Below are 13,690 nucleotides of genomic sequence, written 5' to 3'. Positions count from 1 at the left end.
AGCTAATTCCTCTATATGTTTTCACAGATAGGGGCACATATACTGAATCAACATGGTTAGCCATATTAGCGTTGCTACCCATTACAGCTAATTCCTGTAAATATGTAAGTGATGATAGGATACCATAGGCCATTTACTCTTGTCTGCTACCTGGGCCAAAAGTTCCAAGATCTTTTCTGATAGAAGAGAAAGGTTGCTCCACTCCAGGATGTCCGTGTGTCTGTTTCTTGAGCTAAGTTAATATAGCTTGTTTTAATGTTCATTGTATAGAACAAGTGTACTTCCTATTAAATGTAACTAAAAAGGCAGAGTAAACACTCAGGGTTGGCTAGGATGTGTGTAAGTTTATATCCTGTATTGTTGACATGCCCTAAAGTCTTAATTGTCTTTGAAAAATATCCTTTCTTTTATAACAGATTTAGTCTCTGTTGGAAGTTACAGGACTAATATAAGCTTGACTGATCTCGACAATGGTATTGGCAAGGAAAACCCAGCTGTAATTGAAACAGAAGAAACTGACATAAGCCACTCAAAAGGCAATAATTGTAATATTACATTTATGTTGTCTTTAAATAGCGCTCTTGATGAACAGATATTAACTTTTTTAATGTTTGGGATTTGTCTATGTTTTCAGATGGACCAAAGATCAAAAAAAAGGTAAGTTATATAAACATTAAGTTAAGAATTGTTAGGACACATTATACATTCAATACTGTCTATTCAGCTATAAATGCATCTTTATCACTCCTATATGACTGTTCATTCTTACACTGTATGAGCAGGCTCTAATTGCTATTTAAGAAGGTCGTGATCAATCACGTGCCTATGTCTACTTGTGTAATAGCTAACTTCCTGTGTAGACACATAACACTCTAAGGAAGTTTCACGTTTCTTGATGTGCATTTGGCTTTTAAAAACATCTACCACTCTATATACCTTTTTATTAGAGTCTACTACACAGAACTTCCCACTTATTTACCTCTGGCTTCAGTTCTCTATAGCTGTGTATATTGTTTGCTATTTTTAAACATAACAGTAGTAATTGCAGTACTAGCAGTAGTAGTACTAGTACTTAATTATTTGTGCATATACAGTATTGCACTAGTGGCTATACTTTAACAATCAACTCTAAGAGATGAGCAACAGGATCACTATTCAATTTGTCCACACATGTGAATAGCCTGAGATCAGGTTATTTAGCATTGGAGCAAAGAGGCAGATAACTTCGGCACTGGGACCTGTTATGTGTGGCAGTATTTTCTCCTCCGTGGAATAGTGATCCTATTGATTTTAACTGGATCATTCTCAGGCTACACTCTGTGATATTGGGCCAATTGCCTGATATCAGTTATAGTATCACAGCACATGTGGCCAGATTTAGTTACAAACGCTTGTTGCTTCCACAGTGCTACAAAACCACAGTAGTTTGCTGTTATTGCTAATCAACTAGTGGGGTTAAAATTGACCTATTTTTGTTTCATATACTATTTACACTTGTTGCTCAGACCTTTTATGCTGCCTCATGGTTTAAATAAATTATACTTATCAAGTAGTGTTCTAGAGCAATATCTGCCTACCACAGTCTGTTGCATACCCCCCAACAAGTCTGTCCCTGGCAGCGGGACAGGGGGCATAACCATGTTACAACGGGGGTATTGCCATGTCACAGAGGGCTGCCTAACACTGTAAAGCAAAAGACTGTCCATTAGATACCTCCCTTTCCCCAACATTCCCATCCGCGGGGCAAACATGTCCCACTGAAATCAGGACAGCTGAGAGTTATGCTGTTGGAATAGATTAGTAAAGCTCAAGTTAATAGGCGGGTGAGGGTATTAAGGGAATTACATTTGGAATTGCTTTCCTTTAACAAGAACACAGCTGAAAAATATAATAACAAAGATATGCAAATCATTAAAGAGGTGGGCCAAGCACAGCAGAGGAAAAGCAGATTCTTTTTTTTTTTTAAATCAGACTGGGAAACACTTCAGAGACTTGTGATGCATTTTACATCTTACAACCGGTCACGAGCCACTCCTTTCAGTCCAGAAAGACCCATTATTTTAAATAATTGAATTCTCTCAGTTATTGAATGAATAAAATGTAGAGATTAATTTATTTTCTGTTAGTGGCAGTCCATCCCCTTTGATGGGGTAATGCAAATTTATAAAATGAAAAATATAATAAAAGTTGTGCATAACTCTTAAGTTGATGGTCGGCTCAAAGAGTCAAAGTAGTAATAGACTTCAGCAGGTAAGGCTGAATTGTTGTGACTTATATTTTGCACACAATGTTTCAGAAATGAGAACATGAAGCATATGTAAAGTGTAATACCGACATAACCATCATTTTCACATAATAATTATTTGTTTTCTGCTATTACAGGGATCCCAGGAGGAACTTGATTATTCCAGCTTCCTTATCCAACATAATGGGTCCCCAAATGAGGCTCTTACTTCCTAAAGCTCTTTCTTTAGGTTCCACATAGTTACACAACAGCACCAAATAACAATTATATGCACAATCATTAGTTATATTCACCAATCACAGCTACAGCAAAGTTCTATTTCTATAACTGTTGTGATAATCGAACTGTAACAACTCAAATACCTGAGTTTTTTCATGAGAAGGTAATTGTTCTGTTGTCTTAAGAGTGACAAATGTGATGTTTTTCCATAGCGCATGCTTTAAGGTAAAATAGAGATGGAGCCTTTGAGCGTTTGTGTTCTACTCTAATAGTCCCTGTGGCCAAACAGTAAATAAAACACTTTTGGGGTGAATTATGTTACTTGTGAGTTTGCATTAACAATAAACAAACAATGAGCAATTAGATAAAGAGACATGCATTCTATCAATGCATTTTTCATTTAAAAGAAAATACTGTAGCTTAACATTGTAAGATAAAGTAGTATAAGTAAAAGTGTTTAGAAGACACTAAAAATCCAGCCAAACACAATGCAGTCTGATGGCTCATTCTGATCATGACATAGCCAGATCTGTGCACTACACATGCTGGGGACTAAGTTGCACAGATCCAGCAGTTCAACTTCAAGTGCATCGATCACACTGTGCTTCTCCCAAAGAGAGGAAAAATGGCACGATAAGTGCCAGTCTGAGTGTGTTGATTGCTTCATTCACTCTTACCTTTGCCCCACTACCAATGACATAGAATGAGTGGTGTGTTATTGTGACTGGATTGCACCATTGGTTGAAGCAGAAAATAGGGAATCTATGCCCAAACTCACAGGTGCTCGGAGAATGCTAACACATTAACCATTCTTGTACAACTTATTTCACAATAAGCCCAATCCATATTTACCACCCTTCGATCTGCTGCCACATTAAGCATATGGGCCTTAGATATCTAGGATGCATATCTAGGATCTGACAGAAATTTCAACAATATTACAGTATAATAGAGTCCAACAGTCCTAGGATGGCAAGAATTGTCATAGCCACTATGTGGGGGCCAGAGAAAGTAAGTGTTTTAAAAATCTTTGTGTTCTAAAAAATTATAATGATTGTAATAATTCTTTATTAGCAGAAGCATAGGAAATAATAATAAATATGCCTTATTTGTTTTGCTATATTTCAGTGGATGACTCTGAAGCAGTATTTGCTTCTACTTTTGATTAACCTGCAAGCCAGACATTCATACATATAAGAAACTTGTATTCATAAAACTAGGAATTGAGTTACTAATGAGTGATCAACTGACTATAATAAGAGTTTCAACTAAGTTTAGATTTCAATTCATAATTTCAATATCTATATTTGTTTAATACACAGGGGTGAAACTACCACTAGGCAATCCTAGGCGTTCACCTACAGTGTCAAGATTTAAGAGGCAACTAAAACACTGAATGAGTTACACAGTATCACTGGGCTGGAAGTGCTGCATTGGGCTGTGATGTCACAGCCTAATGCCACACTCCTAAGATGTCCCATAACCGCTAACACAAAATAAGAAGTGGGGGTGGGACAACACCTCTTTGAGTGGTGGCACACAACAAGAAAGGTCATCAATGGGGTATGTGTTGGCCCTGATGGTACAGTATAAAGAATATTGCAAATGTTTTATTAAGCATTGTCGTATAAGGTGGTACACACAGTGGTTGAAGTGGGATGGTATATGGTGATAAGCCATACCACTACTTCTCCTACTGGTTTAATTGTTAAACTATCAAATTCCATTCAATTAATTTTTCCATACTGCCAATTCTAAATTTACATTTCGACGTCTGGGTATACATAAGTATTTCTGGGGGAAAAAGTATCAGTCGCAGGTTTTGCCTCTGTTTCCCAAAACTGACCAATGTCATACAACAGTTATTATACTTCAATGTACCATTTTGAATTGTAAGTAAAATGATTATCTTCTGATTTAAGCTGCTAATAGTTAACTTTTATGTCTACTTGTCCTTTATTATGAATCTATCATTTAAAGAGGTGATTGTTGAAGCTGATTTTAAGTGGATGAAAATCTTTTTGTTTTCCACAATATAGTTTAGAAATCACACCGGAATCACATTTCAAAATAATTATTGATATTGAAGTTGTTCTTATAGCATAAAATGATTTTGCAATGTGTGCCTTACTTTCAAATTGAATTAAAAATATTTTGTGTCTACAGCAAATGGTTTCAGACATCATTCATTTATTCCATTGGTCAATTTAAAAACGAGGATTTGTCTTATTTCTCCCTAAATTTAGCAATTCATTTTCAAAGGAAGTGTTGCATTGACTGGTCAAAAGGAGGTCAGAATAAGTTACCTTAACAGTAAAGTTTAAAATTTAATGTAAAATTACTTGTACCTAGTATACTTTTTTAATTATTGCTTCAGATTATTAGTATTAATTATTAATTGAATTGTGGATAAAAAATTATGGTATGACTACTCCATAATATTTCAGCAATCTATAGAGAAAATACTATAAATGTACATAAACAATATAAATGTTGTGGCACATATGAATTAGTAGAGTGAAGCACAGGAGGACATATATTAATCCCATTTCAAATATCAGAGTCATCCACAGGGTTTTCAAAGTTGCAAAACAATGTTGGAAGGCAACACAATGTTTATGCAAATAAACAGTAACAGGGCATTGAGCACAGAAGGGGCTGCTCTCTCCTGCATGTTTGCCCTTAGGTATCTTCCCTGACTCCTGCTCAGGGCATCCGCTTTGGAACGGATATGACACTTAGGGCTCACACTGGCGTTTTCTAAATACATTTTACATGCACTCTCTCTGAGAATTAATATCAGATCCCCAGTACTTCTACTATCTAATGATGATCGCCTTTTAATTGTTGCAACTATAAATAGTCACTGCCACTTATCTGTAACTTCCTTTTTACCATTGCTAGTACCTGATACATTGTTTTTAAAATCTCAAAATCCGCAAAGGTGTAAGCGAATAAAGAAAGCTCTGTGTCATAATTTGAAAAAGGGGGTGGTAAAATAATAATAACAATAATAATAACAATAATAATAATAATAATAATAATAATAATAATAATAATTTTAAATAACACATTTCTCCCAAAAGGGCTGGAAGAGCTTTACATTTGCAGATTTAAAAAAGCACTTAAACATATAAATAAACATATGAAGGATTAACAGAGTACAGAAAAAGAGAGCTAAGCTTTTATGCTTTTTTCAAAATTGAAGGGGCATTATTGAAGTGGTTGAGTAAACAGGTAAATCCTTAGTATATTTTTGAAGATCAGAAATGTCATTGTCATCTGAACTGCTAGTATGGGCCAATGAGCCCATAAGATGATGTTTTGACTTATAACTATATACTATACTACTGTATATACATATACAAAACTACTTATTTAGCATAAGTGAGGTTGTCACATTATGTCAGTAGTCATTATCTGTAACCGACACTCAATACAAGAAAACTGTAATTTGCACTGAATGGTATGGTGTGAAAAATACACCAGTAGTTTCGTCTGGACATTTGTACACATGTCAAGTACAGAATAAAATGGGTTTTATTAAATATACTTAAATACACCTGTTGCTATTACAATGTATTAACTGTATTTGGACTTATGATCGTACTGAATTAAATGGGGTTGGTAATGATAGGACTAACCATTTAGGGTGTAAAATGTGTACAAAATGTGTAAAATAAACAAATTATGTAACAGACAAGTATGTGTCAAATGGAGTGTACACAGAGGTATTGTATAGTCTTGCCCATTGATAGTCACAGGTCACATCACAATCACAGAAAACATCCACAGACATTCTGCCCTAGTACAAACTAAGAAGAATGAGTATCTCAGGGACAATAAGCTTCTTTTTAAGGCTATAGGTATGTAACGTGTTGATACTTGCTGATTGGCTTCTTTATCTTCCATGTACTGTCATTTACCTGTCTCCAGTGGGTGTTATTTATTTGTTAAAATTTTGACAAACTGCAGTAATTAGCAAATTAATTTGTCTAATATCAGAATTGGTGGAATCTATTCTCCCATCTGCATTCACCATTCTCTTAAGCCTCTTATGCTCCACGTTGACCATGTCCCCATTCAGAATAACTTGCGATATGTATCTTTAGCTGCCATAAGTGCAAGAAGTCACTTGATTGTCTCCTGTTATGTTGCTGGTTTATCAAAGTTATTTTTTTTAAATCATATTTTTTTTCTTTTAGCTTCCCCATGCCTATGTTAGTAAGCACATGGATTAGTGAGTCAAGATATTATTGACTGCAGCAGAGCTGGGTGGATTGGGGTTTTCTTAGCTGAATGTGAGCTGGAAGCAGAAATGCAAATTTATCTAAGCTTTAGGAGGTTGAGATTACACCTTTTGAACGGAATTTTAGGTGTAGGGGTTGCTAGCAAGTCCTATCCTCAGAGGGCACGGTAACTGGACATCAGCCTATACATTCCATGGGATACCTTTTGCACCAATCAGGTGAGATTTATACATGAAAGTGCATTTATAGGGGCAATTCTGCTAATTTAATAAAGAACATTAAAAAAGACATATGTGACACGTATAAGAACCCCGTCAAGCTATTACATACATGATTTAAGACACTTTAAAGTGTTCAATTTTCAAGATCAATGAATCCATAATAGTATTTTGAAAACCAGACTGGGTTGTTTCAAAACCAGACTGTGCAGGTGGACACGTGGCATCCTTATTCATCCTTGTCCAAATTACAACAATTTCCTTTTAAATATGTGCCTGAGCTGACTGTGATCCTACTTTATTATTGTTTTATTATTATAATTTTACCATTAGAGCAAATTTATTATGTGAAATCGAAATATGTCAACAGGATCACGTCTAGATGCCAATTGTTTCAAAGGTATGTTGTGCAACACTGTGTCAACACTGTTTTAATTTTCAAGCACCACTTCACTTGATGCAATAAACGTGGCGCTCTGTGTTAGTCTTGATAATCTCCCTATTACCTTACGAAATCCAACAAACAAATGCAAAATGCAAACAGGCATTCACATCAGGTTCCTTATGAAAAGCGTCTTAGAGCTATTTTATTACATGGACAGGAAAGCTGTCTAGCAGCTGAAGAAGGGGGTGTAATGTTCCCAAAATGTTGTGCACTTGTTTTTCTCTGCATTTAATAAAGCCTTTAAGAGGCTTTTGCTAAGAATCCTGAAGGTAATGCTTGGTTGACTCTTGCAATTGTTTATTGAGCAACCCTATCATTTGTACTAACGTAACTCTTTCTCTAGAATGTAAAACTCTCAAAACACACTTGTTCATATACAGCCAGCCAGTTTCCTTTTGGAATCCATTGCATAATAACCAAACGCTTCCATCTCAAAATAATTGTCTATTTTCCAGCGGTCTCAGAGTCAGCAGGAGCCATGCCTAAAAGTTGAATTACCATGAAACATCAGCTGGAATATGCTGTGGGCATTGTTAAATCTTTTTCTGTTTTTATGTGTTTCGTTTTAATAAAAATGTAAAGAATTTAAAAGCTACAACATCTCTCTATCCTACCTTTTTATTCCTCATAACATAACTTAGTGATGAAAGGATTGTCCGTGTTTTATTGCAGGTCTAAATATATCAGAGATACAACGCTACTAAACTCAAAAGGTAAAGCACAATAAGGCTGAGTACTGTACACTAAAAAAAGTATGAGGAATACATGCTATAAGATAGGGTAAGGTTGTATATATATGTCACTGTTTATGTGTCCTTGGTAATAAGATCGTGCTACTTGCTGAACACAGCTATACCTCACATATATATGTCTATATATCACATGAAATAGTTTTTTTAAAATCTCTGGAAGTACACATGTGGAAGTACACACAGAATATAGAAATGGATGATATCAAGAACATACTCCTTGGAATAAGTGATACCTCTGGAGTTGAGACAATCTGACAGTAGTGAAACTGTGTGAATGGTCAGAGTTCCATTTATTTAAAATCAGGTAGCCACCACAGAGAGAACAGCTACACTAGAACAGATTCACCATGCAAGAGACAAGACACTAAAATCTTCAACACATGGTAGATGTGCAATACACAATAAGATTTAGTTGAGCATCCAGTTCTCTTATCAGTACATATTCATTTTAAATTTAACCTTATTGAATTTATGCTCTACATATAAGATATCCTCTGATTAAGCATAATCCCTTAGACATTATCATCATCTATTTATATAGCACCACTAATTCCGCAACGCTAAATTAGTCCCTGCTCCATTGGAGCTTACAGTATAAATCCCCTAACATATACACACACAGACCGAGAGAGACTAAGATCAATTTAATAGTAGTCAATTAACCTACCAGTATATTTTTGGAGTGTGGGAGGAAACCAGAGCACCCGAAAGAACACGGGGTGGACATACAAACTCCACACAGATAAGGTCATGGTCAGGAATTGAACTTGTGACCCCAGTGCTGTGAGGCAGAAGTGCTAACCACTAAGCCACCATGCTGCCCACAACAACATAATTGCTTACAGCCACATGTACAGATGTTATCATTTCACTTACAGAACTCATTTTAATTCAAAAAGATATGGCTATTAAGACCAATTTCCACATCCCATTATTTATTTATTATTATTTAATTATTAATTTATTACTATAGCACCTATGCATTATGCAGCACTTTTCCCTGCCTTGGTGGAGTTTACAATTTATATTCCATACCACATGGAAACACACTAGAGTTCATTTTCTCAGAACTCGACCTAACAGTTGGTGTATAGTTTGGAGTGTAGAACAAAACCAGAGCAACCTGAGGTAACCCATGTAAACACGTGAAGAACAAAGAAACTGTGCACAGATAGGGCTCTGGTTCAAATTAAACTCATGACCCCAGTGCTGTAAGACTGATCCTACCCACTCTGCTGCCCATGGTGGCACATCAAATTAAGCCTCTGCCAGAAGTGACTAATTGTAGATAGGGATGAGCGCACTCGGATTTATGAAATCCGAGCCCACCCGAACGTTGCGGATCCGAGTCGGATCCGAGACAGATCCGGGTATTGGCGCCAAATTCAAATCTGAAACTGAGGCTCTGACTCATAATCCCGTTGTCGGATCTCGCGATACTCGGATCCTATAAATTCCCCGCTAGTCGCCGCCATCTTCACTCGGGCATTGATCAGGGTAGAGGGAGGGTGTGTTAGGTGGTCCTCTGTCCTGGTAGATCTCGTGCTGTGCTGTTTAGTTCTGTGCTGTGCTGTTTAGTTCTGTGCTGTGCTGTGCTGTGCTGTGTTCTGCAGTATCAGTCCAGTGGTGCTGTGTGCTGTGCTCTGTCCTTCTGAGGTCAGTGGTGCTGCTGGGTCCTGTACTGTGTCCTGTTCAGTCCAGTGGTGCTGTGTCCTGTGCTCTGTGCTTCTAAGGGCATAGTTATTTCCCCAATATTCCCCTGTGTTTAAAAAAATAAAAAAAAGTTATTTAAAAAAATACCAAAAACTACTTTAATTTTTTTTAATTACCACAAAATTTGCACAACCAATCCTGCAGTATAAGCCCATTGGTACTGCAATATTACCAAGTTCACACATTCAGCAGTAAAAGTCCAGTGGTACTGCAATATTACAAAGTTTACACATTCTGCAGTATCAGTCCAGTGGTGCTGTGTCCTGTGCTCTGTCCTGCTGAGTTCCGTAGTGCTGCTGGGTCCTGTGCCGTGTCCTGTTCAGTCCAGTGGTGCTGTGTCCTGTGCTCTGTGCTTCTAAGGGCATAGTTATTTCCCCATTATTCCCAAGTTTTTAAAAAATAAAAAAAAAGTAAAAAAAAAATTACAATTAAAAATTAAAAAAAAAATATATATAATTATAACCAAATTTGCAAAACCAATCCAGCAGTATAAGTCCATTGGTACTGCAATATTACAAAGTTCACACATTCTGCAGTATCAGTCCAGTGGTGCTGTGTCCTGTGCTCTATCCTGCTGAGTTCCGTAGTGCTGCTGGGTCCTGTGCCGTGTCCTGTTCAGTCCAGTGGTGCTGTGTCCTGTGCTCTGTGCTTCTAAGGGCATAGTTATTTCCCCATTATTCCCAAGTTTTTAAAAAATAAAAAAAAAGTAAAAAAAAAAAAAAATTAAAAAAAAAAAAATATATAATAATTATAACCAAATTTGCAAAACCAATACAGCAGTATAAGTCCATTGGTACTGCAATATTACCAAGTTCACACATTCTGCAGTATCTTGTGCTACATATAATGGAGACCAAAAATTTGGAGGATAAAGTAGGGAAAGATCAAGACCCACTTCCTCCTAATGCTGAAGCTGCTGCCACTAGTCATGACATAGACGATGAAATGCCATCAACGTCGTCTTCCAAGCCCGATGCCCAATCTCGTAGTATCGGGCATGTAAAATCCAAAAAGCCCAAGTTAACAAAAAGTAGCAAAAAGAGAAACTTAAAATCATCTGAGGAGAAACGTAAAGTTGCCAATATGCCATTTACGACACGGAGTGGCAAGGAACGGCTTAGGCCCTGGCCCGTGTTCATGACTAGTGGTTCAGCTTCACCCACGGATCTTAGCCCTCCTCCTCCTCCCCCCCCCTACAAAAAATTGAAGAGAGTTATGCTGTCAGCAACAAAACAGCAAACAACTCTGCCTTCTAAAGAGAAATTATCACAAATCCACAAGGCGAGTCCAATGATGTTGGTGGTTGTCAAGCCTGACCTTCCCATCACTGTACGGGAAGAGGTGGCTCGGGAGGAGGCTATTGATGATGTAGCTGGCGCTGTGGAGGAACTTGATGATGAGGATGGTGATGTGGTTATTGTAAATGAGGCACCAGGGGGGGAAACAGCTGATGTCCATGGGATGAAAAAGCCCATCGTCATGCCTGGTCAGAAGACCAAAAAATGCACCTCTTCGGTCTGGAGTTATTTTTATCCAAATCCAGACAACCAATGTATGGCCATATGTAGCTTATGTAAAGCTCAAATAAGCAGGGGTAAGGATCTTGCCCACCTAGGAACATCCTCCCTTATATGTCACCTGAATAACCTTCATAGTTCAGTGGTTAGTTCAGGAACTGGGGCTAGGACCCTCATCGGTACAGGGACACCTAAATCCCGTGGTCCAGTTGGGTACACACCAGCAACACCCTCCTCGTCAACTTCCTCCACAATCTCCATCAGATTCAGTCCTGCAGCCCAAGTCAGCAGCCAGACTGAGTCCTCCTCAATACGGGATTCATCCGAGGAATCCTGCAGCGGTACGCCTACTACTGCCACTGCTGCTGTTGCTGCTGTTAGTCGGTCATCTTCCCAGAGGGGAAGTCGTAAGACCGCTAAGTCTTTCACAAAACAATTGACCGTCCAACAGTCGTTTGCCATGACCACAAAATACGATAGTAGTCACCCTATTGCAAAGCGTATAACTGCGGCTGTAACTGCAATGTTGGTGTTAGACGTGCGCCCGGTGTCCGCCATCAGTGGAGTGGGATTTAGAGGGTTGATGGAGGTATTGTGTCCCCGGTACCAAATCCCGTCGAGATTCCACTTCACTAGGCAGGCGATACCAAAAATGTACAGAGAAGTACGATCAAGTGTCCTCAGTGCTCTAAAAAATGCGGTTGTACCCACTGTCCACTTAACCACGGACATGTGGACAAGTGGTTCTGGGCAAACGAAGGACTATATGACTGTGACAGCCCACTGGGTAGATGCATCCCCTTCCGCAGCAACAGCAACAGCTGCATCAGTAGCAGCAACTACAAAATGGCGGCTCGTGCAAAGGCAGGCAACATTGTGTATTACAGGCTTTAATAAGAGGCACAACGCTGACAACATATTAGAGAAAATGAGGGAAATTATCTCCCAGTGGCTTACCCCACTTAGACTCTCATGGGGATTTGTGGTGTCAGACAATGCCAGTAACATTGTGCGGGCATTAAATATGGGCAATTTCCAGCACGTCCCATGTTTTGCCCACACCATTAATTTGGTGGTGCAGCATTACCTCAAGAGTGACAGGGGTGTGCAGGAGATGCTTGCGGTGGCGCGCAAAATTGCTGGACACTTTCGGCATTCAGCCAGTGCCTACCGCAGACTAGAGGCACATCAAAAAAGCATGAACCTGCCCTGCCATCACCTCAAACAAGAGGTTGTGACGCGCTGGAACTCCACCCTCTATATGCTGCAGAGGATGGAGGAGCAGCAAAAGGCCATTCAGGCCTACACAGCCACCTACGACATAGGCAAAGGAGTGGGGATGCGCCTCAGTCAAGCGCAGTGGAGACTGATTTCCGTGTTGTGCAAGGTTCTGCAGCCATTTGAACTTGCCACACGAGAAGTCAGTTCCGACACTGCCAGCTTGAGTCAGGTCATTCCCCTGATCAGGCTGTTGCAGAAGCAGCTGGAGAAAGTGAGGGAGGAGCTGGTAAGCCATTGCGATTACACCAAGCATGTAGCTCTTGTGGATGTAGCCCTTCGTACGCTTTGCCAGGATCCGAGGGTGGTCACTCTTTTAAAGTCAGAGGAATACATTCTGGCCACCGTGCTCGATCCTCGGTTTAAAGCGTATGTTGTGTCTCTGTTTCCGGCGGACACAAGTCTACAGCGGTGCAAAGACCTGCTGGTCAGGAGATTGTCCTCTGAAGAGGACCGTGACATGCCAACAGCTCCACCCTCATTTTCTTCCACATCTATGGCTGCGAGGAAAAAGCTCAGTTTTCCCAAAAGAGGCACTGGCGGGGATGCTGATAACATCTGGTCCGGACTGAAGGACCTGCCAACCATTGCAGACATGTCTACTCTCGCTGCATTGGATGCTGTCACAATAGAAAAAATTGTGGATGATTACTTTGCTGACACCATCCAAGTAGACATGTCAGATAGTCCATATTGTTACTGGCAGGAAAAAAAGGCAGTTTGGAAGCCCCTGTACAAACTGGCTCTATTTTACCTGAGTTGTCCCCCCTCCAGTGTGTACTCGGAAAGAGTTTTTAGTGCAGCGGGGAACCTGGTCAGTGAGCGGCGAAGGAGGTTGCTTCCTCACAACGTTGAAAAAATGATGTTTATATAAATGAATAATCAATTCCTCAATGAAGTACAGCACTGCCCTCCAGATACTACAGAGGGACCTGTGGTTGTGGAGTCCAGCGGGGACGAATTGATAATGTGTGATGAGGAGGAAGTACACACTGTAGGGGGAGAGGAATCAGAGGTTGAGGATGAGGACGACATCTTGCCTCAGTAGAGCCT

General features: G+C 39.2%; 1 protein-coding gene across 5 annotated transcripts in view; it reads left to right on the top strand.

Annotated features, from left to right (window-relative positions):
- LOC142138983 (polymeric immunoglobulin receptor-like) overlaps positions 1-4,634 on the top strand; it is an 85,564-nt gene extending 80,930 nt beyond the window's left edge. For all 5 annotated transcript variants that reach the window (XM_075196175.1, XM_075196176.1, XM_075196177.1 and 2 more), the window contains 3 exons: positions 417-536; positions 635-657; positions 2,383-4,634. In XM_075196175.1, the coding sequence (XP_075052276.1) occupies positions 417-536; positions 635-657; positions 2,383-2,460 (221 nt within the window). In that variant the 3' untranslated portion in view covers positions 2,461-4,634. The remainder of the gene's footprint in view (positions 1-416; positions 537-634; positions 658-2,382) is intronic.
- The last annotated feature ends 9,056 nt before the right edge of the window (positions 4,635-13,690 follow it).

This window comes from Mixophyes fleayi, chromosome 2 (assembly GCF_038048845.1).
Source record: "Mixophyes fleayi isolate aMixFle1 chromosome 2, aMixFle1.hap1, whole genome shotgun sequence".
In the NCBI taxonomy this organism is placed as follows: Eukaryota; Metazoa; Chordata; class Amphibia; order Anura; family Limnodynastidae; genus Mixophyes; species Mixophyes fleayi.
This window is presented reverse-complemented; position numbering and strand designations above follow the sequence as displayed.